This window comes from Chaetodon auriga, chromosome 24, assembly GCF_051107435.1.
Source record: "Chaetodon auriga isolate fChaAug3 chromosome 24, fChaAug3.hap1, whole genome shotgun sequence".
Taxonomy (NCBI): Eukaryota; Metazoa; Chordata; class Actinopteri; order Chaetodontiformes; family Chaetodontidae; genus Chaetodon; species Chaetodon auriga.
The window spans coordinates 591,584-618,566 of NC_135097.1; the positions used below are offsets into that span (position 1 = coordinate 591,584).

The 26,983-nt window shown below is 49.6% G+C and overlaps 4 protein-coding genes across 5 annotated transcripts; all 4 read left to right on the top strand.

The window, feature by feature from the left end:
• The first annotated feature begins 85 nt into the window (after window positions 1-85).
• Window positions 86-4,250, top strand: znhit1 (zinc finger, HIT-type containing 1). The gene is made up of 6 exons (XM_076724664.1): window positions 86-333; window positions 1,088-1,185; window positions 1,314-1,389; window positions 1,505-1,584; window positions 1,671-1,840; window positions 1,914-4,250. Exons 1-6 carry the CDS (start codon window positions 309-311, stop codon window positions 1,933-1,935), a joined length of 471 nt encoding a protein of 156 aa, XP_076580779.1. The 5' UTR covers window positions 86-308; the 3' UTR covers window positions 1,936-4,250.
• Window positions 4,251-4,354: 104 nt separating this feature from the next.
• On the top strand, window positions 4,355-7,667 carry LOC143316882 (uncharacterized). Of its 2 annotated transcripts, none has more exons than XM_076724656.1 (4): window positions 4,355-4,444; window positions 4,726-6,036; window positions 6,124-6,275; window positions 6,644-7,667. In XM_076724656.1, the coding sequence occupies exons 2-4, from the start codon at window positions 4,749-4,751 to the stop codon at window positions 6,695-6,697; spliced, it is 1,494 nt and encodes a 497-aa protein (XP_076580771.1). In that variant the 5' UTR covers window positions 4,355-4,444; window positions 4,726-4,748; the 3' UTR covers window positions 6,698-7,667. The 2 variants fall into 2 exon arrangements, with proteins under 2 accessions (XP_076580771.1, XP_076580772.1); XM_076724657.1 differs by having other exon boundaries at window positions 4,393-4,896; window positions 5,878-6,036.
• Window positions 7,668-8,081: 414 nt separating this feature from the next.
• LOC143316879 (serrate RNA effector molecule homolog) lies at window positions 8,082-14,977 on the top strand. The gene is made up of 21 exons (XM_076724651.1): window positions 8,082-8,189; window positions 8,862-8,984; window positions 9,450-9,560; window positions 9,637-9,780; window positions 9,851-9,911; window positions 9,994-10,291; window positions 10,578-10,801; window positions 10,992-11,087; window positions 11,394-11,526; window positions 11,683-11,810; window positions 11,884-11,945; window positions 12,051-12,129; window positions 12,203-12,367; window positions 12,517-12,690; window positions 12,830-12,983; window positions 13,509-13,621; window positions 13,717-13,797; window positions 13,889-14,039; window positions 14,140-14,244; window positions 14,463-14,574; window positions 14,759-14,977. Exons 2-21 carry the CDS (start codon window positions 8,866-8,868, stop codon window positions 14,832-14,834), a joined length of 2,586 nt encoding a protein of 861 aa, XP_076580766.1. The 5' UTR covers window positions 8,082-8,189; window positions 8,862-8,865; the 3' UTR covers window positions 14,835-14,977.
• Window positions 14,978-15,445: 468 nt separating this feature from the next.
• cnga1b (cyclic nucleotide gated channel subunit alpha 1b) lies at window positions 15,446-26,831 on the top strand. The gene is made up of 16 exons (XM_076725305.1): window positions 15,446-15,950; window positions 16,040-16,254; window positions 17,506-17,639; window positions 18,195-18,260; window positions 18,472-18,534; window positions 18,779-18,883; window positions 18,978-19,082; window positions 19,526-19,632; window positions 19,855-20,029; window positions 20,766-20,902; window positions 20,988-21,160; window positions 23,100-23,225; window positions 23,561-23,713; window positions 23,802-24,033; window positions 24,257-24,432; window positions 24,522-26,831. Exons 3-16 carry the CDS (start codon window positions 17,530-17,532, stop codon window positions 24,765-24,767), a joined length of 1,974 nt encoding a protein of 657 aa, XP_076581420.1. The 5' UTR covers window positions 15,446-15,950; window positions 16,040-16,254; window positions 17,506-17,529; the 3' UTR covers window positions 24,768-26,831.
• The last annotated feature ends 152 nt before the right edge of the window (window positions 26,832-26,983 follow it).

Below are 26,983 nucleotides of genomic sequence, written 5' to 3' on the forward strand. Positions count from 1 at the left end.
CGATTTGTGTGTCGGTGGAAAGTGACGAAGTTCATGTTGGAAACTTTACTGTTACATCTTCCTTCTGCTCATAATGATCAATTAATGACGTCATCAGGAAACATGATCAGAGGTCAGCTGAGAGGAATGAAGTCATTCTGTGTCACGATGAAAATGTGAACTTGGTCAAACTGCGCATGTTTATAACCGGACGTCTCTCCGCGGTGACGTTCATTTGTCGGCATTTTATGAAGAAATACGCGGTTCGCCTGTTTTGGTTGGGGCCTCCGCGGCTGCCGTAGAGAGGAAGTGCGACGACAACAAGCAACATGGTGCTGGAGAAGAAGGGTTCCGGTGGGTTTATCTTCATTTTAACCAGTTTACACATTAAAACGCGACTGTGCTCCTCTACGCAGTGATGCGTTCACGGACTCTCCGTTTGCTTTCTGTCCGTTTGTTCATGTTCGCCGCTCCGGAGCGAATCAACAGACGGGAAGTTTACCGGCGCTTCGGTCAATCCTGTCTTTGTTATATCCGTCACTTATCAGTAACTGTCAGAGGAATACGATCATTTCGGCGTGTGTGTGCGTGAGAGAGAGAGAGAGAGAGAGAGAGAGAGAGTGAGAGAGAGAGAGAGAGTGAGAGAGAGAGAGTGTGAGTGATGATAGTGTTCCAGTGAACGAGGGCAGTTAGCCGTGTAGCATGATGCTAACTCATTAAGAGTGTAACAAGACCGACAACACGAATGAAAGCAGCATATTCCGGTGAAGCGTTTCTGTGACAGACAGCACAAGGAGAGAGACACCAGGGGAGAGACACCAGGGGACAAACACCAGGGGATGATTGTGTTCAGTCAACACGTCCTGCAGCATTTACACGGACAGTAACGGGCTGGAAAAGGCGCTTTTAACGGCTCCATGCGCGGTGTTCACCACCAGATGTCGCTGTAGCTGCAGCGTCTCAGACCGAAACAAGGTTTTAGAATGCGGTTTGGTTTGAGTCTCAGGTTGTGCTCAGACTACAGCTCACACTGGACGGACGTTAACACCACGTCTCTGTCTCTGCCTGTCCCTGTCTCTGCCTGTCCCTGTCTTTCTGTGTCCGTCAGCTCGGGTGGAGGCTGGGCAGCGCAGAGTTTTGGATGAAGCCACCAGGCAGAGGAGACTCAGCAGACAGCTGGAGGCTCTGGAGAAGGACAACTTCCAGGTGCGTCTCTGCTGGTTTGTCTTCTGTCCTCATTGACGGTGTGCATTAAGTTTAGACGTGGGCTGATGGTGTTAGCGCTGCCGTTTCACTTCAGGCAGGTTGTCACGGTTGTTGTTTTGTGTTTCCAGGACGACCCTCTGTCCTCCCTCCCTCCCCCGGGTCCTACTGCCCGCCTTCCCGCCTTCAGTGAGACAGAAGAACCAGGTGAGACACGGCTTCGACCGTCCTGATGTCAAACAGGAGGCAGAAGACAGGGAGGACTCCTGGTTTGTCTCAACTGTCCCATGACTCTTCTTCTTCTTTGTTTCTGTGCATCCAGAGAAGAAGAAGAGGAAGACGAGGGGCGATCACTTCAAGCAGCGTTTCAGGAAGAACTTCACCACGCTGCTGGAGGAGGAGGTGGGTCTGCGCTGCACTCTGTCCTGCTTTCTCATTGGACGACAGTCCACAGTCAGCTGACTCCCGCTCTGCCCTCTGATTGGTAGAACCTGTCGGAGAAGCCGGAACCTAACTACCTGTCCGCTGTGGCCCCTCCCTCCTCTCTGCCCCCCCGTCACTTCTGCTGTGTCTGTGGTTTCCCCTCCCACTACACCTGTACCACCTGTGGGGGGCGCTACTGCAGCAGCAAGTGTCTGTGTACACACCGAGAGACCAGGTACACACACACACACACACACACACACACACACACAGATGACAGGTCAAACATGTCCTCTGTGTCTCCACAGGTGTTTGAAGTGGACGCTCTAACTGCCGCCTCGTCACCATGGTGATGATGATGATGATGGTCTCTGAGGTGTCCAGACAGACAAACAGACAGATGGGGTTGAACCTGTGGACTGTGTCTTTGCTCTGAGTTTATTGGCATCTACACACACACACACACACAAACACACACACACGCACACACACACACACACCTTGAAACAGTTTGTGATTGGTCAGAGGTGATGTCACAGTGCACTGCAGTACATGACATCACCACAGGCTCAACCACTGGACATCAGACAGGAAGTGTGAGGTCACATGTTCACTCTTCCTGTAGTTTGGTTTGTTTGCCTGCGGCTCTTACGCCACATCCCATGATGCCTTGTGTGGATTGTGGGCGGGACTTCTGGTGTTTCCCGTCAGTGGATCAGCTCAGCGAGCGTTAGCGGTGCGCCGCAGGCGTCTCCTCACACATTTACTCTAACAAACCACGAGGAAAAACCAGCTGCCGCACCTTTAAAGGAGACCCGGAGCCGGTTAGCTTAGCTTAGCATAAAGACTGGAGGGCGGACAGCTAGCTGGCTCTGTGCGAAGCTAACAAAGAGGTCCTGACAGCAGCTCTGAAGCTCACTGCTTCACATGACAGGAAGTCCTGCTCGTACCTGACAGGGACACTAACTCTTCACATCTCGCCGCACGCCCTCTGACGACCTTCTGTCAGCCAATCAGGACAAAGGACAGGCATTTATTGGATGTGTTGACATGGACGTTTGTGCAGACGTCGGTGTTCCTCACACAGTCAATCTGTGCCTCCAGCGCTAAAACGTGACTTTAAATGCTAATGAGCTGCTAACAGTGCTGAAGTTTCGTTTGTAAAGTGTAATAAAATGAAAGAAGAAGAGTCTGATTCTTTAGTACAACATGAAACTCCATCAAACACCGTGTTCGTTCAGTCACATGGTACAACACCTGGAACACGTGGACCGCTTCTCCTGCTGGCTGCTGTGCAGGTGGTGGACAAAATAAACAGAACACCGCCTGGCAAAGGAGCAACCCTGACGTCACCTGACACTGCTAAAGCAGCACTGCTAGAGCTTCAGAGCTGCTGTCAGGACCTCTTTGTCAGCTTCGCACAGAGCCAGCTAGCTGTCCGCCCTCCAGTCTTTATGCTAAGCTAAGCTAACCGGCTCCGGGTCTCCTTTAAAGGTGCGGCAGCTGGTTTTTCCTTGTGGTTTGTTAGAGTAAATGTGTGAGGAGACGCCTGCGGCGCACCGCTAACGCTCGCTGAGCTGATCCACTGACGGGAAACACCAGAAGTCCCGCCCACAATCCACACAAGGCATCATGGGATGTGGAGTAAGAGCCGCAGGCTGGAGAGGAACATGCAAACAAACCAAACTACAGGAAGAGTGAACATGTGACCTCACACTTCCTGTCTGATGTGGTGATGTCATGCACTGCAGTGCACTGTGACATCACCTCTGACCAATCACAAACTGTTTGATTAACAAAAGAACAGCTGGGAGTTCAGAAAGAGTCCAAGGAGTCCAGAGCAGAGCTGGACCAGGTCCACCCCTGTCCAGGTCCACTTCTGTCCAGGTCCTCTTCTGTCCAGGTCCACTTCTGTCCAGGTCACCCTCTTCATCTCAATTAAAACCAAATGATGAAACTGAGGAAGAGTGAGAGTCACACTGAGAGCAGCAGAGGTACCTGAGCCCACAGAGAAACACCTGCAACAGGACAAAGGAGGAGACGGCGTCCATCCATCTGTCCGGTGACGCTGTGAAGAGGATTCCTGACTCCAGTCCACAGACGAAGATATTTCAGACAGAAATCCAAACAAAGTGGAACGCTATCAGAGAGGTTCAGTTGGCTCCAGGTCTAACAAACATGAAGCATGCTGGGGGCTCAGGGCAGAGGTCAGAGGTCAGAGGTCATCCTCAGTCATTTTTGGACACAGCGTTGCTGATGTGTCTGTGAACATTCAGCAGAGCTCACAGTCGCCTGCTGACACATTTCACCACCGCCTTCATAAAGGCTGTGACAGACGAGTGTGAGCGAGAGCAAAGAGCTGGAACCGATCACTTCCTGTCACCGATCACTTCCTGGCACCGATCACTTCCTGTCACTGTTTGATCCACTGCAGATCGAAACGATTGATCATCTGGACGAATCAAAGTTCAAATATTATCTGAGTATTTATTACCAAACGTCAGACTGTTGTCAGTGCTTTGTGTGTGTGTGTGTGTGTGTGTGTGTGTGTGTGTGTGTGTGTGTGTGTGTGTGTAAAGTCCAGCTGCTCTCTTTTCCTTCCTGGTATCCATGGCAACACTCATTAAAAACATGTCAATAATTAATGTGGACTTTTGAGTTGTGTGTATTTTGCATGACGTTTTCCCCTGAAACACACACACACACACACACACACACACAGCGTGTGTGTTGTAAAGTGAGGCAGAGCTGCACAGACTTTGTCCCGGCCGCAGGAAGTCGTCTCTGAGCTGTCACCGCGTCGCAGACGAGCCGAGGAGCTGCAGCTTCGCACCAGTCAGTGAGTACAAACTGGGAGAACTGGGAGCTTCCCTTCCCTTCAGTGGGACAGGTGACTGGATCAGGTGACACACAGGTGTGTCTGTCATCAGACGTCTGTCACTGGAGGTCACTGATGTCCACGAGGACATGTTGAAGTACATTTACTGGAGTACTGCACTTGAAGTAGTTCTAATGAGTATTTGTATCAGGACTGAGCAGCACAGACTCAGAGCCGCTGGTGGACAGTTAGCATTCAGCAGACACACCTGACTGCTGCTAACACCTGAAATCTCTTCAAAGCTCCTCCCCCGCAGACATACGTCATGAAGCCTTCATCACCACCTTCGTCATCATCACCCACCTCACTGACAGCTGCACCGGAAACCCAGCTCCTCTGCTCTTCATCGTGTCCGCCTCCTCTTCCTCGTCTGAGTCTGCAAAGTCCTGAGCTGCAAGCAGAGTTTCTACAAGGTGAAAAGTCTTCTTCAAAAGACCACAAAAAGACAGAGGACGACTACAGACAGAAGACAACCACAAAGAGACGTAAGACAACTACAGACAGACAGAAGACAACCACAAAGAGACATAAGACAACTACAGACAGACATAAGACAACCACAGACAGACGTAAGACGACCACAAAGAGACGTAAGACAACTACAGACAGATGTGAGACAACTACAGACAGACGTGAGACAACCACAAAGAGACATAAGACAACCACAGACAGACAGAAGACAACCACAAAGAGACGTAAGACAACTACAGACAGACGTGAGACAACTACAGACAGACATAAGACAACTACAGACAGACATAAGACAACCACAAAGAGACATAAGACAACCACAGAAAGACATCAGACAACCACAGACAGACGTAAGACAACTACAGACAGACATAAGACAACTACAGACAGACATAAGACAACCACAAAGAGACATAAGACAACCACAGAAAGACATCAGACAACTACAGACAGACGTGAGACAACTACAGACAGACATAAGACAACCACAGACAGACAGAAGACAACCACAAAGAGACGTAAGACAACTACAGACAGACGTGAGACAACTACAGACAGACATAAGACAACCACAGACAGACGTAAGACAACCACAGACAGACGTAAGACAACTACAGACAGACATAAGACAACCACAAAGAGACATAAGACAACCACAGAAAGACATCAGACAACCACAGACAGACGTAAGACAACTACAGACAGACATAAGACAACCACAAAGAGACATAAGACAACCACAGACAGACGTAAGACAACCACAGACAGACGTAAGACAACTATAGAGAACACACCTGCAGTGTTTTTGTGCCCATCTGGTGGTCTGGAGGACTGCTTGGGGTCCAGGACTCATTCTGTCCTCGTCAGTCTTTGTCTCCTCGTCTCTCCCATCGTCTGTCTCATCCATGTCTCTTTGTTTCCAGAGTGTCTGAACAAATTTCAGTCTCACAGAGACGTCAGTGAGTCCTCGTCTCCCTCGTCCTCCTCTTCCTCCCCTCTGCCCTCCCCCTTCAGTCCCGCCCCATTCTCCTCATCCTCATCCTCTTCGTCTTCGTCTTCTCTGTGCTTCGACAGCAGACCAGGTGAGCTGGCGTCGTCATGGTGATGTTACTTCAGTAGAGACAAACTGAATCTGATATTTATTAAGTTGTCTGTCTGTTTGTGTCCAGCCCGTTTGTCCCTGTCCAGCCCCGAGCTCCTGTCAGAGCTGAAAGACTCGAGGACACGTAGCCTCAGACATGTCCCCGCACACAACGGACTGACCACCGTCTTCTCTGGACGAGGAAGAAGAGGAGGAGGAGGAGGAGGAGGAGGAGGACAGGTGAGCAGAGACAGGTACACGTCATTCAATGTGACATCACTTCCTGAGGAGATCATTATCTCTGATGTCCAATCAGAATAGACCTCCAGAAGTCCACTGAGAAACCAGAGAAGAAGACTGAGAGGCTCCATGATCTTAAGTTAATGCTAACAGGATGAGCTAACAGCTGATCCAGCAGACTAGACTGGAGACACTTTGACTCCATGGAAACAGGTTCGGGCTGAAGAACCGTTCTGACGGGAACATCAGTAGAACAGCTGAGCGGCTTTAATCGTTCCTGTCGTCTTACTGGTTCAGAAACAGGCCCACGTGTTGGTGTTAGCATTTATCAGATCAGCAGCAACATTTTCTGATGTTCTTCTCCCCAGGCCTCTGGCCCCGCCCCCTCCAGACGACCAGCCAATCAGAGGACTTCACAGTAAACTTGTCAGCAGCACCTGAACCTGAACCACCTGCTGGACTCTGCTGTTCTATGACTAGCTTTGCTTTAATGATTATTCCAGATTGAGATTTCACGACCTTCACAGTCATTTTTAAAACACTGGCTCTTTGATTTATCCAATGATCTAATAAAGATGGTGGCAGAGCCGCTAACGTTAGCCTGAACAGCCTGAACTCCACTAAATAATGTAGCCAGCTAACAATATGCTAACTGTTAGCCTTGCATCAAGCTCGGTGAAATCGTCCTGGCCGCCGTTTGACGCGTTTGTCTCACCGACTCCAAAGAAAGTAGAAATTAAAAAGCACCATAAAGGATTCTGGATTCGTTGGATTTGTTCTCAGTTACTGAGTGTGACCTTCATCTTCGCGTCACTGAGTGCTTCATCATTCTGCAGGTGGAGGTGGAGCTTAAATCCTGCTTCATACCTACAAACATTCATCCAGAAGATCTCGCGGGCAGCTGTCAAACCTCAGTTATTGCTTTCTGTCACACCTGCCCGTCCGACCAATCAAAATCACTTCTGGGCCGCTCGGCTTCGGTTCCTCCGTCGACTGTAATCGGCCTCTTCGTCCACTGCCGAGGCAAAACTCACCTGAAGCAGAGCTGCTATTTGTCCTGCCGCTCCCACCTGATGCGTTCTGTGTTCTCACAGGACAAACAGCAGAATCCGCTCAGGTGAGTTTCTCCAACGTGAAACCAGGAAACGCTGAACGAGTCGAAGCAGAAGCAGGCGAACACAAACCCTTCAGGACCTGGTCTCTGACAGCAGAGGGACCTGAGCGTCGGCGGTGTCAGAGCGTGAGCCTGCCGCAGGTCCGGGTCCTGGTTCTCCATCGTCCTGCAGGTCTCCGCTGGGACCGTGTCCTGGACTGACTCTGGGCTCTGTCCCCGGAGGTCTTCAGGCTGAGACACCGGAGCTGTGCTGGATCTCATGGAGCAGAGACAAAAACAAAGTGTTGAGTCAGTCTGACTTTGCCAAATTATACAATAGCTCATTTTTACCTTTAAATACATTTTAAAAAGGGATGAAGGAGGCGATGAAGGAATTCATCAGGTTAATAACACTTTGTCGGTGTGAGGCCAACGTGACTCCAAGGCTTCTTCTCCGCTCAGTTACCTGCTGAAGGAAAACTTAATCCTGCCTCTAATCCAGTCAGCCCATAATTCATCACGTGACGTTTACACTCAAGGCAACCTGATGACGTAAAACACTGTCGGTGCAAAGAAACATACAAAGACTAAACTCTGATTCGACCTGCTTCAATTCAGATGTCGCCACTGGTTGATGGAGAAAATACCTGTACCTGTTGTTTCCCTCCTGACCTCCAGGTGGCTGTAAACTGAGAAACCTGACCGGAAATAGAGACGACCGGAAGTGTCGTTGGTTCATTGTGATCTGGGACTGGCGGCAGGACAGTTGTGTTGTTAGCTGACGAGCTTTGTTCTTGGTGTCTTTTAGCGGCGGATCGCAGGTAAAAACCTCTCTGTAAACACGTGACTAATGTTTGTTTTTACGTAAAGCAGCACGAACACTGACTGAGGCGAATATGAGCCCGAGCTGCGCCTGCGTGATCACGCTCTGCTAGCTCTGATGCTAACCAGCTAATTAGCAGTTGTAAGCTCCGGCTGTGTGCTAACGCTAGCTTTAGCCTTAGCTCACTGATAACTGTGAGGGTCGTTCCTGCTGCCCGACTGAACCTGAAGGCGCGTCATGTTTTTTATGTTTGTCTGAGAGTGAAGTCAGTTAAGGAGCTAATGCTAATGAAGCTAACAGCCGCAGCAGTGGTTAACGGTGCTGTTAGCGTGTTTCAACATGTTACGTTTGACAACTTTGTTTTCTTTGGTCGATAAATCAGGATTCTAGAAAAACATGTTGAAATCCATCAAGCTAAGAAATTTAATGAGCGTTTGGCCTCATGAACCTTCGGGATTTTCTTTCTATTTGAGCTGAAAAAGACTGGAAGCTTCGGGGCTTGAAGCTCCGCGGACACAGCGACACCTGCTGGTTCGTCAAAGCTGTAGCAGGGGTTCGATTCCCAGCTCCTGCTGTCCGCGTGCTCAGGTGTGAGACACCGACCACCACGCTGGTCCCGAGGGATCCAGCCTCAGCGCTCAGGTGTTCAAAACAGTCTGTGTGTTTTCAGTCCAATGGGAGACAGCGATGACGAGTTCGACAGGAGGAGGCGGGACAAGTTCAGGAGAGAGAGGAGCGACATGGAGCGATCCAGAGAGAGGGAGGAGAGGAGGAGGGACGACTGGCCCGACAGGTACGTACACCTGAGCGCACACACACACATCGTACTGTGACGCGTCCTGCTGTAACCTGGGTCAGCTGCTGGCCCTCATGGCCTCTGTAAACCAATCAGTGTGCAGGCCTGCACCTCCTCTGCTGTTAGGGAGGAGGAGTGAGGAGGAGAAAGCAGACTGAGATTTTAAAACTTACAGTTTGTGTCGCTCAGAGCACGTGTTGTCTCAGTGTGGACAGACTCTGGATGGACTCAGTGTGGACAGACTCAGAGTGTCCGTCTCATGTTAAACTGACACAAAAATGTGGACATTAGGACACAAACGGCTCAGTATGAAGTAGCTTACTGAGTCCGACAGTTGTTGTCTTCTGTTCTTGTTTGTTTTCTGACATCACTGGAAATGATCGTCAATGATTCGTCCAGATTTTACATAAAGGTTGAATGAAGTCTGTGTGTGTGTGTGTGTGTGTGTGTGTGTGTGTTCAGGGACTGGGACCGCGGCAGGGACAGGAGGAGGGACTATGATCGTGGTCGCAGAGAGAGATTTTCTCCGCCCAGACACATCAGTCCTCAGCACAAACGCATGAGGAGAGACTGGTGAGTGTGTGTCATGTGACCGCGCTCATGGTCCGACACCAGCGTTCGTTCCGTCATCCATGTCTGCATTTTCCAGGGACGACCACCGGGGGGAGCCGTACCGCTACGACCTGCCGTACGGAGGAGGCGGGGCTCCGTTTCCCACGGCGGGGCCTCAGGGCTGGCACCCCGACCTCCCCCACCTTCACCCACACCATGGAGGTCACCCGCTGCAGGGCAGGTGAGCGCAGCGTGAACCCCCCCCCCCCTCAAGAGGCGACTGATTATTTACCTCCTAATGTCTCCTTCAGGTTGGGGCTGGTGGATCCAGATCTTCCTCCTCCTGGTCCTCCCACCATGAGGAGCTTTAAGGTGAGTCAGCCCCCCGTGGCGGCGGAGCTTGGTGTGTGTTGTGCGGTGAAGCGATGGTGAAGCGGTTTGTGTGTCTGTGCAGGAGTTCCTCTTGAACATGGAGGACAGCGTCGACGAGACGGAGTCGGTGAAGCGTTACAATCAGTACAAACTGGACTTCAGGCGGCAGCAGCTGCAGGACTTCTTCCTCCAGCACAAAGACCAGGAGTGGTTTCGCTCCAAGTACCACCCCGATGACATCACGGCGAGGAAGGCGGAGTCTCTGGCCGCCCTCAAAACCCGGCTGGGCGTCTTCCTCTTCCTGCTGGACAACAACTGGCTGGACAACGTGTCGCTGGACATGGACCACGCCCCTGCCATCATCAAGCTACTGGACGCAGGTAGAGACAGACAGATGGTGGTGAGACAGGATGTCATGAGCAGTGAGACAGAGAGATAAGGAGCAGTGAGACAGGGCGATGACGAGCAGTGAGACAGGATGTAATGAGCAGTGAGACAGGATGTAACGAGCAGTGAGACAGGGCGATAACGAGCAGTGAGACAGGGAGATAACGGACATTCTGTTTACATCTGGTTTGCTGCTGACACCTTGCAGTGGTTTCTGGGTAATGAAGTCCTCAGACTGTCCCTGGTGTCTCACCCTGTCCTCTCTGTCTCCCTCTCCAGCTGTCATAAAGATGGAGGGAGGCACAGACTTTGACTTGCAGGTCCTGGAGGTACCGTCTGCTCCCGCCGTGGGCGGTGGGGAGGCGAGCGGCAGCGGTGGAGGAGCTGGGGAGAAGAGCCAGGGAGATCCCGGCGGAGGAGGCGCGAGCGGGCAGACCGGCTCGGAGTCCACGGGGACTTGGACAGGAGAGGCGACCGGCGGACAGACGAGAGCCCGTGATAAGGTCGGTGACGTCCAGCCTGTCCTTTAGACCGTCTCTGAAAGTCTGAACGTCCGTTTGACGTCCAGCGTCCCTCCTGTCCTGTGTTCTGTCTCTCTTCCTGTGTTCTGATTGGTTGGTTTGTCTCAATGTGACGGTGTGCTGCAGAGCTGAATCATAGCACGAAGCCTTGATGTCCTCTGTTCCTCCTCAGGACGGTGAACAGGAGGCCAAGCAGAATGGAGAGGAGAAAGACGAGGAGGAGGAAGAGGAGGAGAGGAAGCAGGAGGAGCAGGAGAAGGCTAAGAAAGTGAGTCGGTTCTGGTTCTGGTTGGTGCTGTTGATGCACATTGTTGTTTTCACCATGATGGTTCCGCCTGTTCGTGCCTTACTGTGCTGTGATTGGCTCGTCCTGATTGGATGCTAGCTGCTGACACGAGTGTCACCTGATCAGCTGCAGGACTTGGACCCGGTGACAGCGGGGTTCATGGTTCATGGTGCCGCGGGCACGTGGAGACAGCGAGTATGAGCCAATCACGGCGCAGTAGGGCAGGGCCAGGCAGAATAGTAAAACACCGATGATGGTGCTGAGGTTAACCACGCCCCTTCCTCTCAGGGCAGGAAGAGGAAACGCAGCGTGTCAGCTGACAGCGGCGAGGGCAGCGCCTCAGACTCTGACTCCTCCCACTCTGATGGAGAGAAGGAGGAAGAGGAGGAGAAGGAGGAAGAGGAGGAGGACGGGGAAGATGGTACAAACACTTTCCTGACAAACAAAATGTTCTGCACACAAATAAGAGGAGGAGCGTCTTCTGTGACGGCGTAGACATGTTACAGGAAGGTCAGTGGACAGCCAGAGACACGTCTGACTGTGTGTGTGCGTGTGTGTGTGTGTGTGTGTGTGTTAGAACGTCGGAAAGAGCGAGGGAAGGACAGAGAGAAGGAGGTTCCAGCCAAGCCCCGCCCCCTCCACCTCACCACCTCCTTGTTCATCAGAAGCATCCCGCCGGAGGTGTCGAAGGAGGAGATCACAGCTGTGAGCACACACACACACACACGCACACACACACACGCACACGCACACCTGTACTAACACAAGCCTGTTTCAGTTGTGTCGCAGGTATCCCGGCTTCCTGCGGGTGGCGCTGTCAGACCCTCAGCCTGAGAGGAGGTGAGATGCTCTAAACACGTCAGTAATGCACCTGCACTGTTACCTGGACGAGGACGGGCCTCTGCAAACTGTGGACGAACCAGCAGCTCTGCTCTGTGTCCTCAGGTTCTTCAGGCGCTGCTGGGTGACCTTTGACCGCAGTGTGAACATCAAGGAGACATGCTGGAACCTGCAGAACATCAGGGTGAGACACAGACACACAGACACACAGAGACACACACGCAGAGACAAGCTGACGTCCCTCTCGTCTGTCTCAGCTCAGGGACTGTGAACTGTCTCCGGTGGTCAACAGAGACCTGTGCCGGCGCGTCCGCACCGTCAACGGTCTGACTCACCACAGGCCGGTGGTGAGGAACGACATCCGTCTGTCCGCCCGGCTCGTCCACAGCCTGGACCAGAGGGGGGAGCTGTGGGCCGGACAGGTAGACCACGTCCACCGCGTCCACCACGTCCTCACAGCCAGATGGCTTCTCACTGACACACTGAAGACGAGCAGTGTTGATGGATGAAGTTCAAAAGTGTGTGTGTGTCTGTCTGTCTGTCTGTCTCTGTGCATGTGTGTGTGTTGCAGATGGAGACCAACCCTGTCCTGAAGAACATCACAGATTACCTGATAGAGGAGGTGAGCGCTGAGGAGGAGGAGCTCACAGGTGCGTCGGGGGGTAACGGTGATGATGCAGGCGACAGCAAAGACCCCGCCTCCTCCTCTGACGTTACCGTGGAGACAGACGACAAGCTGCTGAAGGTGGGAGGGGCTCAGTCTGCTTTGACTGTGGTGGTTACAGTTTGTGTGTGTGTATTGTTATTAATCTCTGTGTGTGTGTGTGTGTGTGTGTATTGTTATTAATCTGTGTGTGTGTGTGTGTGCGTGTGCGTGTGCTCAGGTGCTGGACAGACTGCTGCTCTACCTGCGTCTGGTTCACTCTGTAGATTATTATAACTTCTGTGAGTATCCTGCAGAGGACGAGATGCCCCATCGCTGTGGACTGGTCCACGTACGAGGACCCCTACCTGTGGCCAAGATCACTGCAGCCGAAGGTACGCACACACGCACGCACGCACAAACAAACAACACACAAACACACACACGCACACGCAGAGGCACTGCACGTCCTGTTTGTCTGTCCATCACATTGTTCAGACTGAGACGTCTCCTCAGGATGTGGACTGACGGCTCACCATCAGCTCGTGTGACAGTCACATCCCATCAGCCTCAGCTGGACCTCGCTTGCTAATGTTAGCATGCTAACATGACAAACTGAGGCGGTGCTGACATCAGCATGCTAACATCAGCATGTTAGCATTGTCATTGTGAGCGTGTTAGCATGCTAAAGGTAGCATGCTAACATGGTATACTGTGGTGGTGCTAACATCAGCATGTTAGTATTATTGTGAGCGTATTAGCATGCTGATGTTAGCATGTAGCTCAAAGCACCACTGTGAGCCTCAGACTCTGTTTAAGGACATGAGCGTCTTCATCGACACGTTCATGTACACATGCAGTTTGATGATGATGATGATGTCAGCATGTGTGTAATCCAGCGCTGTGCTCTGATTGGACAGTGAGTGAACATCAGAGGATGTGTGAGGAGCGTCTGGCTCCTCTGCTTTCTCCTTCAGAGACTCTGAGTGAAGAAGACGCTGCCAAGCTGGGAAGGAAAGACCCGGAGCAAGAGGCAAGACACCTGTCTGTCTGCACCTGTCCTCACCTGTCTCTAGCTGTCTGTAACGTTGTGTGTGTGTGTGTGTGTGTGTGTGTGTGTGTGTCCAGGTGGAGAAGTTCCTGTCAGCCAACACTCAGGAGCTCAGTAAAGACAAGTGGCTCTGTCCTCTGAGCGGGAAAAAGTTCAAGGTGAGTCTGACTTTCTGTGTGTGCGTGGCGCGTGTGTGTTTGTGTGTGTTCTGATTGTGTGGTTGCCGTGGTAACGCTGGCTGTTGTTCAGGCTCCAGAGTTTGTGCGTAAACACATCCTGAACAAACACGGAGACAAGGTGTCCGCCGTCAGACAGGAGGTCGAGTTCTTCAACAACTTCCTGCTCGACGCCAAGAGGCCCGCCTTACCTGAGAGCAAGCCCCTCCCACCACCAGCACAAGGTGACGCACGCACACACACACTGAGGCATTGTGGGAAACGTAGGACAGCACAGTGTTTTCGTCCCAGCTGACAGACTGACGTGGTCTCGCTGTCTTCCAGCCGCCCCCCCCCCCGGTGTGCCAGGATTTCCTGCTCAGTCACCACCGCAGCAAAGCCTTCTGGGATATCCACCTGGAGTTAGACCTCCCATGCCTGGCTTCCTGGGTACGACGCACGCTCACACACACACGCTCACACAGACACACACACACGCTCACGCAGACACACAGACACACGCTCACGCACACTCACATGCTCACACACACGCTCACACACACGCTCAGTGCTAACAGTGAGTCAGCTGAAAGGGTCAATACCCAGAATCAGTCATCAATGATCGAGCTGTTGGCTGACAGCAGCCTCCTGTGTTCACCTGTGTGCAGGTGCTGGACCCCCCTACCCCCCCAACCAGTTTGCGGCGGGCCGTGGTAACTATGACAACTTCAGAGGCCATTTAGGAGGAGGAGGGTTTCCCGGGAAACAGCGAAACAGCAGGTAGAGGACAGAGGGACAGACGGAGAACCAGATGACACAATATGTATTGATTATATGATATATTGACGTGCCCCCCCCCCCCCCCATATCTCTCTCTCTCTCTCTCTCTCTCTCTCTCTCTCTCTCTCTCTCTCTCTCTGTCTGTCTGTCTGTCTGTCTGTCTCTCTCTCTCTGTCTGTCTCAGGGGCGTCCGGGGGGACCCCCGGTCCATCATCGAGTACAGAGACTTGGACGCTCCGGACGACCTGGACTTCTTTTAAAGTGGACGTGAATCCAGGATGTTTTTTTTAGACTTTTTTATTCCTACATTTCCCATGATGCTCCTGGCCTTTTGTCTGTTTTTTGTTAGGTGTGTGTCCTTACTGAACATGTGATTCCACTGTCCAATAAAGATTCAGGAGGACTGACTCGTGTGTTCTATTGTCTGTCCACAAAAGACTAAATCAAACCGACTGGACGTTTGTCTCCATCAGTCTCTGAATCTGATTGGCTGATGGAGACGAACAGCAGGTGGAGCTCCTCCTCCAACCGCTGCCATTAAACCAGTCTCACACATGAGACGCCATCAGTACGTGAATGCTAACTGATGCTAACTAATGCTAACTGTCCAGCTTGTGTATGAGAGGAGCACCGCCATGTCTGCGCACACACACACACACACACACACACTCACAGGTGTAATTCCTAATAAGCCTATCAAAGCTGCCTGTGAACCACTCCAGCTTTGTGTGTGTGTGTGTGTGTGTGTGTGTGTGTGTGTGTGTGTGTGTGTGTGTGTGTGTCATTAGGCTTACACTGCTGACTCAGGAGGCTCAGAGGAACTCTTCTAATCTGCCCCTCCTCACTTTTCACTGCCTCGTCCTTCCTTCCTTTCCTCCCTTCCTTTCCTCCCTCCCTCACATTCGCCTCCTTACGTCCATCTTTCCGTCCTCATCTTTCCTTCTTTCCTTCCTTTCCTGTCACTGGTTCCTGTTACCTCTCTTCCTGCTTTCCTTCCTGCCCTCTGCTCATATCTCTCCTCCTGTCTCTCCTTAGTTCCCTTGTTTCCTTCCTACTTTCCTCGTTCTCTTCCCTTTTTGTCCGCCCTCTGGGCCTCCTTCATTCTGTCCACCTTCATCATCAGTCTTCATCACTACGGTTACCTGATTGCTGTCGTTGAGTATGTGCTGCTGTCCTTTCAGTCCTTTGATCAGGCTCTAGTAATGCAGTACTGGCCACTCTGCAGTATGAGTACTGTTGATACTTGGAGTACATTTTGTTGCCAGTACTTCTGTGTGTCCTCTAAGTGTTGAGTGCAGTACTTGTACTGCAGTATTTTTACTGAACTGTGGTTCTGCTGCTCTCGAAGGTGAAGTGGAGCCGTGCAGGTGAAACAGGTGAGTTCTCAGTGAGGGCGGGTCCCGTCCAGCGCAGGTGTGTGAGACGCGGCGTCTCATCCATCCTCTAATCTCTTTATCCCCGTCAGGGTGACAGAGGAGACTCTGCTGGATCCTCCACTCGCTCCTCCACCTCCATCCCTCCGTCTACTCCTCTTTTCTCTGCACACTCCCAAACTCAAAGGATCCAAACAGCTGAGTGTGTGTGTGTGAAGGGGGGATACTCCTGTTTCCATGGCGATAAGTTTGACGGGCAGACAGATCTAGGCCACGTAACCAAGGGCGACAGATAATCAGCTGAAAGGTGAGTCAAGGTGATCATGGAGTGAAGGTTTCAGAGACATCGTCCCCGAAAAAGACGAAAATGAAGCAGGTTTATTCTGTCTCACTGATCCTTTACTGCAGTAAAAGTACTGCGTTACATGTGGTACTGGTGTGTGAGTACAGTGTTCCTGTCCGTGTGTTTCTCTCTGCTGTCTGTGGATTCATGTTCCCGCTGCGTTCATGTGTTCATTCATGTTCCTGCTGCATTCATGTGTTCATTCATGTGTTCATTCATGTGTTCATTCATGTTCCCGCTGCGTTCATGTGTTCATTCATGTGTTCATTCATGTTCCTGCTGTAGATGTTTCAGCTCATTGAACTCCTTCATATCCTGTTGCTGCTTTAATCTTCATCAATGCTTCAGATTCTAGAAGATCATCACATGTTTGCAGCGCGGCGTCCTGTGAGAACCTCGTATCTCCAAAAAGAAAAACAGGCTGTTTTCAGCTCTGTGACGATGATTTTCAGCTGATCCAAGAGGCTTTTTGAAGAGTTCACTGAGCTGAAGAAGACATGAAGGAACTCTTCATCCTTCAGTTTCTGTAGCTTTGTGAAACGGACAGCCTGACAGTCATGGCCGCCCTCAGCAGTGATTGGCCAGGTGTGTCCTCTGTCAGCTCAGCAGTGATTGGCCAGGTGTGTCCTCTGTCAGCTCAGCAGTGATTGGCCAGGTGTGTCCTCTGTCAGCTCTCTGCTCAGATTCAGAGAGCTCATCAGAAAAAGAAAAGACGCCTTCAGGTGTTTTTTAAAGAGATAAAATCTGAAAACAGCAGAATGAAAGTTCCAGTCTGTCGGTTTGTTTATGTGGATCCTAAAACCTGAAAGCTGCTCCTCCAGGTCTAGTTTGGGGACAGTAAGCAGACCTGATCCAGACCTCTCAGACCTGATCCAGACCTCATAAATGTCCTTTGTTGTCATTCAGAACATGTAGAGACACTTTGACTTCAGACATCACAAGCTTGATTCAAGCGTCTTGAACCCTGAAGACCACGTCCTGTGAGACACGGCTTCTACTAAACATGGACGGAGGATTTGAAGAAATGACCAAAACCTTGTCCTGAGGAAAGTCTCCTGTAAAACAAAGAGGGGCGTCCTGGTGGTCTGAGGGCTCTGGGAGCTGAGCAGAAACCTCCTGATCCTCAGCTGGACCCTGGACGGGGACGTTTGTCACATGTTGTTTTGTCTTTCCCATCATTTCCTGTCACCTGTCTGATAACTTCTCTCTGAACAGGAAGTCAGACCAAAGGATTCTTCCATGGCCAAAGTAGCCCCGTCAGTCCCGTCCCCCGTCTCCAAGTTAACTCCGCCCACCATCGTTCTGCAAGACATGGAGGAGGAGCCAGGTGACGTCAGCGAGGGGGGCGGGTGAGTAGTCACGGAAACAAGACCCACAGCCCAAAAACTGTGGCCCAAATAATGACTGTCCACAGCTCAGGTTCAGCCTGAAGATGCTCCAAGAAGTTCTCTGGGTGCTTGAGGCAGTTTAAGTTACATGGGTTCTTGAAAAGGTTCTTTGGTTCTTTAAAGGAGTTAGAGGTCCACATGAAGCGTCACCCTTGGAGATGTTCTAAGGGTCCTTTTAAAGGCCTCAGGGGTCCAAAAGGAGGTTCTGTGGATTCTAGGGATCCTTTAAAGGATCCAAGGGCCGTTGAGGAAGTGTGATGCTTCTTTGAAGAGGTTCTAGGGTCTAGGGTGCTCTCCGAGGCTTCACCGGTCCTCGAGTCCCTTAAAGGATCTAATGCTCCTCCTGAAGGTTCTGTGGGCCTTTACGAGATTCTAATCAATTCAATGGTTCATTGAGAGGGTGTAGGGGTTACAGAGATCCTCAGGGTCCTTGAGGAGGTTCTGGAGGTGAACTGGTCCTTTAACCAGTTGACAGTTAACAGTTAGTCCGCCTTCTGACTGTCGTCTCTGTTCCAGACCTGCTGAAAGAGTCGGACCAGGAGTTCTGTTCAACGTCAATAACAGCAACAACAACGAGGACGAGTAAGACACACACACGCACGCACACGCACACACACGCACACACACACACACGCACAGCGTCATGTGATGTCACACAGAGACATTCAAACTGATTGGATTGAGCTTTTCTGTGAGGACGGACAGTGGAGTGTCCTCACAACCTGACACGTGTCCACCTGCAGCGGTCCATGTCAGACCACCGTGTGATGATGTGTCTCCTGTTGTCTTCCAGGGATGAAAAAAAGAAAAAGAAGAAGGAGAAGAAGGAGAAGAAGGAGAAGAAGGAGAAGAAGAGGTGAGTTCTTTAACTGATCTCAAAGAAAACACAGTGTCCCAGGTCAAAGCCCCGTGGACAAAACACATAGTGTCCCAGGTCAAAGCCCCGTGGAGTCATTTCCAGCAGTCCGTGAGGACAGTGTGGACAAAGACTAAGGTCCTCGTATTGCTGGCTCAATCTTTGCTGTTGGCTTCTTGTCAAATGAAAGTTTTGGAGTCGATTCAGTTCAAACCAGTTTTTACTTTGTCCGTCTGTCCTTCAGGAAGGAGAAGCAGGAGAAAAAGGAGAGGAAGGAGAAAAAACAGAAGGAGAAAGAGGAGAAGGAGAAGGAGAAGGAGAAGGAGAAGGAGAAGGCCAAAGAGGAGGTGTAAGTTCTTATTAGGATCTGCTGAGTCAGATTTGTGTTTCCATGAATCAGCTGTTCACTGACGTCCTGTGGACATTGCTGTTTGTGTGTCCAGTCCTAAGGAGATCACAGTGATCGACCCGGCCAGTAACACCTACTACTACTGGCTGTTCGTCATCACCATCCCCGTCATGTACAACTGGACCCTGATCATCGCCAGGTAACACCTGTCTGTCTGCCTGTCTGCCTGTCTGCCTGTCTGCCTGCCTGCCTGTCTGTCTGTCTGTCTGTCTGTCTGTCTGCCTGCCTGTCTGCCTGCCTGTCTGTCTGTCTGTCTGTCTGTCTGCCTGCCTGTCTGCCTGCCTGTCTGTCTGTCTGTCTGCCTGCCTGCCTGTCTGCCTGCCTGTCTGTCTGCCTGCCTGCCTGTCTGTCTGTCTGTCTGTCTGCCTGTCTGCCTGCCTGTCTGTCTGTCTGTCTGTCTGTCTGTCTGTCTGTCTGTATGTCTGCCTGTCTGCCTGCCTGTCTGTCTGTCTGCCTGCCTGTCTGCCTGCCTGCCTGCCTGTCTGCCTGCCTGCCTGTCTGTCTGCCTGTCTGTCTGTCTGTCTGTCTGTCTGTCTGTCCCACAGTGTCCCTGAGCTGTCCGTCATGCTCTGTGTGTTTCAGGGCGTGTTTCGAGGAGCTTCAGACCGACTACATACACCTCTGGTTCATCCTGGACTTTGCCTCAGACCTCATCTACATCGCTGACATGGTCTTCAGAACACGGACAGGTCCGAACACACACACACACACACACACACACACACACACACACACACACTCAACAGACTTTTAAAGGTACTGATGCATTAGAACTTACATACATGTAGAAATCACCTCAGAAGAAAATATGGTGCGTGCGTGCGTGCGTGCGCGTGTGTGTGTGTGTGTGTGCGCGTTTGTGTGTGCGTGCGTGTGTGCGTGCGTGTGTGTGTGTGTGTGTGCGCGTGCAGGTTACCTGGAGCAGGGTCTGCTGGTGAAGGATGAGCAGAAGCTGCGTGAGCGCTACAAGAAGAGCTTCCAGTTCAAACTGGACCTGATCTCCATGATTCCCACTGACCTGCTGTACTTGGTCGTCGGCCTCAGTTACCCTGAGATCCGCCTCAACAAGCTCTTCAGGTTCAACAGGTACGCAGAACACACCTCACACAGTCAGTGGTGGAAGTACTCAGATCCTTTGGAAGATAAGATAAGATAAGATAAGATAAGATAAGATAAGATAAGATAAGAAGGGGGTTGAGATAAAAACGTTTACAGGATACAGAACAGAAACACAACTACTGCCCATAAAAACTACTTTTGCCAAAATGTTTCTGAGAAAAACTACTACTGTCATATGTTGTTTTTCACCTGAGAAATAACACGAATATTTAAGTAAAAGTAGAAGTACCATGACGTAAAAATACATCAAGTACTGCCGTTACAGCACAGAAATATTGTCATCAACATGTACATGAAGTATCAGAGGACTCACTGTGTCCACAGACGCCTTTCAGACTGTTATACTATGAAGTACTTGATGTTACGGTTTCTTTAGTACTTATCAAAGCTGTACTGCAGTATAATGATGCAGCTTATTGACAGGTTACCACTACATGTCACAGTACTGACATGCGAGCAGTGGAGTTGTAATGTTCACCATGTTCACTAGGTGAGGCTGTAAGGACAGAGTTTCATTAGCTCTGCAGCTAACTGGTCACGAGCATTAAAATGTGAAAGGATGAATGTCTGAACCACATGTTTTGACGATCCATCCAATAGCTGTTGAGATGTTTGGACACAGTGCTGGACTGACGGACGCTGTCATCCACTCTGAACTGCTGACTGCTGAAGCTGACATTCAGGATCTTTGTGTTTGTTTCAGGATGCTGGAGTTCTTCCAGAGGACGGAGACCAGGACGAACTACCCCAACGCTCTCCGCATCTCCAACCTGGTCATGTTCATCGTTATCATCATCCACTGGAACGCCTGCCTCTACTACTCCTTCTCCAAGGCCATCGGTGGGCTGCCGGTTCGGATCCTGGTTGTGGTCGTTTCGCCGGTGGTTGCTGTGACTCTAACAGCTTGTCTGTCCCCTCCCTCCAGGTTTCGGTACCGACCGGTTTGTGTATCCCGACCCGTCAGATCCAGAGTTCGGTCGTCTGGTGAGGAAGTACGCCTACAGTATGTACTGGTCCACGCTGACACTCACCACCATCGGAGAAACGCCACCGCCTGTGGAGAACTCCGAGTACTTCTTCGTTGTCACTGACTTCCTGGTGGGTCTGCCTGAAAGAACAGTTTCTCTTTATCTGGTCGGGATTTAGGACGACAAAGAATCTGAAAAATATAGTCGAGCTTTAACAACCAGCTCTGCTGTGACATGAAATATCAACGTTCACTGAATATTTATCAGACCAATATTAGCACAAGTAGATCGTAGCGGCGCAGATGTAAATTAACACCTAGAAATCAAGAAACGGAACAAAAAAACTGAAATGGAGGAAACGGAACAGGAAAATATCACAAGTACAAATATTTCGGCTCAAAGACCCCACAGTTACCTTGACTGCAGTGCAACAGGTGTGGAATGCGACCAGGTACATTTAGTCAAGTACAGTTTGAGGTACTTGTACTTTACATTATTCTTATACTCAACTACATTTACTTGACAGTTACTGTTTACATGAAAACATGAGATCAGCTTGAAATGAGCTCCAGTTCAACCAGATGTAACGTTAAAGTGCTGCGAACACGGTAACACCTCAGTGATAACGGTTCAAAACCACCTCAGTGATAACGGTTCAAAACCACCTCAGTGATAACGGTTCAAAACCACCTCAGTCATAACGGTTCAAAACCACCTCAGTGATAACGGTTCAAAACCACCTCAGTGATAACGGTTCAAAACCACCTCAGTGATAACGGTTCAAAACCACATCAGTCATAACGGTTCAAAACCACCTCAGTGATAACGGTTCAAAACCACCTCAGTGATAACGGTTCAAAACCACATCAGTCATAACGGTTCAAAACCACCTCAGTGATAACGGTTCAAAACCACATCAGTGATAACGGTTCAAAACCACCTCAGTCATAACGGTTCAAAACCACATCAGTGATAACGGTTCAAAACCACATCAGTCATAACGGTTCAAAACCACCTCAGTCATAACGGTTCAAAACCACCTCAGTCATAACGGTTCAAAACCACGTCAGTGATAACGGTTCAAAACCACCTCAGTGATAACGGTTCAAAACCACCTCAGTCATAACGGTTCAAAACCACCTCAGTCATAACGGTTCAAAACCACCTCAGTGATAACGGTTCAATACCACCTCAGTCATAACGGTTCAAAACCACATCAGTGATAACGGTTCAAAACCACCTCAGTCATAACGGTTCAAAACCACCTCAGTGATAACGGTTCAATACCACGTCAGTGATAACGGTTCAAAACCACCTCAGTGATAACGGTTCAAAACCACCTCAGTCGTAACGGTTCAAAACCACCTCATTGATAACGGTTCAAAACCACCTCAGTCATAACGGTTCAAAACCACCTCAGTGATAACGGTTCAATACCACGTCAGTGATAACGGTTCAAAACCACCTCAGTGATAACGGTTCAAAACCACCTCAGTCGTAACGGTTCAAAACCACCTCATTGATAACGGTTCAAAACCACCTCAGTCATAACGGTTCAAAACCACCTCAGTGATAACGGTTCAATACCACATCAGTGATAACGGTTCAAAACCACCTCAGTGATAACGGTTCAAAACCACCTCAGTGATAACGGTTCAAAACCACCTCAGTCATAACGGTTCAAAACCACCTCATTGATAACGGTTCAATACCACCTCAGTGATAACGGTTCAAAACCACCTCAGTCATAACGGTTCAAAACCACCTCAGTGATAACGGTTCAAAACCACCTCAGTGATAACGGTTCAAAACCACATCAGTGATAACGGTTCAAAACCACCTCAGTGACAGTCAATGACCAATGATTGATGAATGTGCATCAATCATTGTTATCAATCATCGTCATCGGACATCAGGTCTACTCTCACGCTGCTCATCTTAAAAAATACTTGATGCAGTTTATCTTTGTTTCATCTCAGGAGACAAATGTCCCTCGTGACTGTTTTGGACATTTTCATGGATGTACGTTTTTATTCTGGGCTCCTTTCTCCTCCTCTGTCCTCCTCCAGGTGGGGGTGTTGATCTTCGCCACCATCGTCGGTAACGTCGGTTCGATGATCACCAACATGAACGCCGCCAGAGCCGACTTCCAGGCGCGCATTGACGCCATCAAACAGTACATGAGCTTCCGTAAGGTGGGTGTGTTAGAGGTTGTGTTTCTGTTTTAAAAATGGTGTACTGTGGTGACTCTTTCATGGACAGCAGCTCAGTTTGGTCACAGGTGGGCTGACTTAGAAATAGTGTCAGTCTTTTTTTACCTGTTATTTTTACGATTTCTGGCCTCTGTAATAAAAGTTGCATCATGAGTAATAAAAACTGTTACTGTTGCTAAAAGTATAATTTTCAAATCCATTTTGAGTAAAAGATAATAAAACCCAAAGACAGACAAACAAATGCTCCTATCAGATATATACATGAATAACCGAGGTCTGACCTGTAACCCCCCTCCACCTGTCTGTCACCGCTCCAGGTAACTAAGGACCTGGAGAAGCGAGTGATCAAGTGGTTTGACTTCCTGTGGACCAATAAGAAAGCCGTGGATGAGAGGGAGGTGTTGAAGTACCTGCCTGACAAGCTGAGAGCCGAGATCGCCATCAACGTCCACCTGGAAACCCTCAAGAAGGTCAGCACACGCCTACTGGCACTCCTGGTTAAAAAACAGTTGAAGTGAATGAGACAACCCGAGGTTTCCCCTCTGTGTCGTCCTGCAGGTTCGCATCTTTGCGGACTGCGAGGCCGGCCTGCTGGTGGAGCTGGTGCTCAAGCTGCAGCCTCAGGTCTACAGTCCAGGAGACTACATCTGCAAGAAAGGCGACATCGGCAGAGAGATGTACATCATCAAAGAGGGAAAACTCGCTGTTGTTGCTGACGACGGTATCAAGCAGTTTGTCGTGCTGAGCGATGGAAGCTACTTTGGCGAGATCAGCATCCTGGCCATCAAAGGTGAACCGACGTCGGTTCTTAACAGTGTGATTTAGACAGCCAGCTCTCTTTATTCTGTCGACCGTTTGAAAGGTATGAACAAACATACAAAGTTCACCAGGAGGTTAGGATTGAGTCATTCACGTCTGACTTGAACAAGGCGATTTAGAACATGGTCTAAGATGGAATCTTAGCAGGACGTTAGTGTTCGCGTTCCCTAACAGTCCATCTTGGTCTTCAACAGGCAGTAAGGCCGGAAACAGGAGGACAGCCAACATCAGGAGCATCGGTTACTCCGACCTCTTCTGTCTCTCCAAAGACGACCTGATGGAGGCGCTAACAGAGTATCCTGATGCTAAGGCTCTGCTGGAGGAGAAGGGAAGGCAGATTCTGATGAAGGACGGACTGCTGGACCTGGAGGTACAGTCACATGACCTGACACAGTGACAACAACGAAAACAAGAGGCTGATCTGCTAAACTAAGAGCAATAACCGGTCTCGTCCTCCAGGTGGCAGCGCAGGGTCCCGACCCCAAAGAGATCGAGGAGAAGGTGGAGCGCATGACGGGCACTCTGGACGTCCTGCAGACGCGCTACGCTCGGCTGCTGGCCGAGCACGAAGCCACTCACAGCAAACTCAAACATCGAGTCACCAGGCTGGAGAGGAAGCTGGTGCCGCCGCCACGAGCTGACCAGCCAGGTGATGCCCCGCCCCCAACACCTGAGACAGTTAAACAAGAGGAAGAGAAGAAATAAGGTGAAAAGAAACGGAGGAGGAGGAGGGGGACGACTGGGATGTTTGATTTTAGAGCTTGGGTTGGTCAGGTGGGTGGAGAGATTGAAATTTTCTTCAAACTTCATCAAGATAATTTTCAAATTCTGCTCCTGAAATTCAAAATTCGAATTAGATCCAACGGTGAAGGAAAAGAAAAGACGCCTCGCTTGAAGTTCAGTCAGTATTTACCAGTCACTTCAAGTCACATCACTTCACTTCACTTCACTTCACTTCACGTCAAGTCACTTCACTTCACATCACTTCACTTCACATCACTTCACGTCAAGTCACTTCACTTCACTTCACTTCACTTCACTTCACTTCACATCACTTCACATCACTTCACTTCACATCACTTCACTTCACTTCACTTCACGTCACATCACTTCACATCACTTCACTTCACTTCACTTCACTTCACTTCACTTCAAGTCACATCACTTCACTTCACTTCACTTCACTTCACGTCAAGTCACTTCACTTCACTTCACTTCACTTTACTTCACGTCAAGTCACTTCACTTCACTTCACTTCACTTCACTTCACTTCACGTCAAGTCACTTCACTTCACTTCACTTCACTTCACGTCAAGTCACTTCACTTCACTTCACATCACTTCACTTCACTTCACTTCACGTCACATCACTTCACTTCACATCACTTCACTTCACTTCACTTCACATCACTTCACTTCACTTCACTTCACTTCACATCACTTCACTTCACGTCAAGTCACTTCACTTCACTTCACATCACTTCACTTCACTTCACTTCACTTCACGTCACATCACTTCACTTCACATCACTTCACTTCACTTCACTTCACATCACTTCACTTCACTTCACTTCACTTCACGTCACATCACTTCACTTCACATCACTTCACTTCACTTCACTTCACATCACTTCACTTCAAGTCACTTCACTTCACTTCACTTCACATCACTTCACTTCAAGTCACTTCACTTCAAGTCACTTCACTTCACTTCACATCACTTCACTTCACTTCACATCACTTCACTTCAAGTCACTTCACTTCACTTCACTTCACTTCACTTCACATCAAGTCACTTCACTTCACTTCACTTCACATCACTTCACTTCACTTCACTTCACATCACTTCACTTCAAGTCACTTCACTTCACTTCACTTCACTTCACTTCACATCACTTCACTTCACATCACTTCACTTCACTTCGCTTCAAGTCAAACAGCTGCCTGTATGGACATGTCATGTCACTCCATGCCACTTCAGTTCACTTCATGTCACGTCATATTTCTTCAGTCACAACTGAATCTGAATGTGAAGATTTAGATTTAAAGTTTGTTTTATATTCTCTGAAGATTTATTACAGTAATTCACTCATTCTGCTTTATGAGCAACATAAAAATGTCTCGATTTTCCTCAACACCGGTTAAAAAAAGTTGTGTTTACACTGGAATCAAACCGGAGTGAAAGTGAACTGACTCCAGATTACATTGCCTGTCTGAATGTAAGGGAGCTGAGGAGAGGATGAGCGAGCTTCAGGGTGACTGACGGAGAGAGAGAGAGAGAGAGAGAAAGTTACCTGTGTTTCCACTAAATATTTCCTGTGTAAAACTGTAATTTTACTGTATTATACCTGAAATAATAAGCACCACATCTGATCCTCTGCAGCGTTTTTACGTCACAGAAGCAGTTCAGCAGTTTCTGAGTCTGTCTGAGTGAGAAGGCAGAAAGACGCTTCGAGTCAATCTGAGTCCAGCTTGTCATTTCACTTTCTCTGACTTTGATCCAGACAGACTGAAACCAACTGCAGAACAAGCTTCCCTTTCTAGATCAGCTGCTTTAGCAACAGTAGAGGTCAAAGGTCAGCAGATATGAGCAACAAAGTCACTGCGTGTACATTTTCTATGAAGAGGACTTTGACTTTCCCATATGATTCATTTTCTGTGAGGGCCTGTGCAGCCAATCACGTCCCTGCTTTGTGTAAATAGGTATTAAAGGTTCATAGCAAACACATGATGGACGCACTGCGCTGAAATAAAGATATTTTATAAGGAAGACCAGAAGTGCCTCGTTATTTTCACACAGCTGTACTGGAACAGCACACCTGGATCGAGATGAAAACACCAAAATACTACAGCTGCTACTGCTGCAGTACTGTTAGTACCACTGCTACCACCATCACTACAGTTTTTCTACTGCTTTCACTG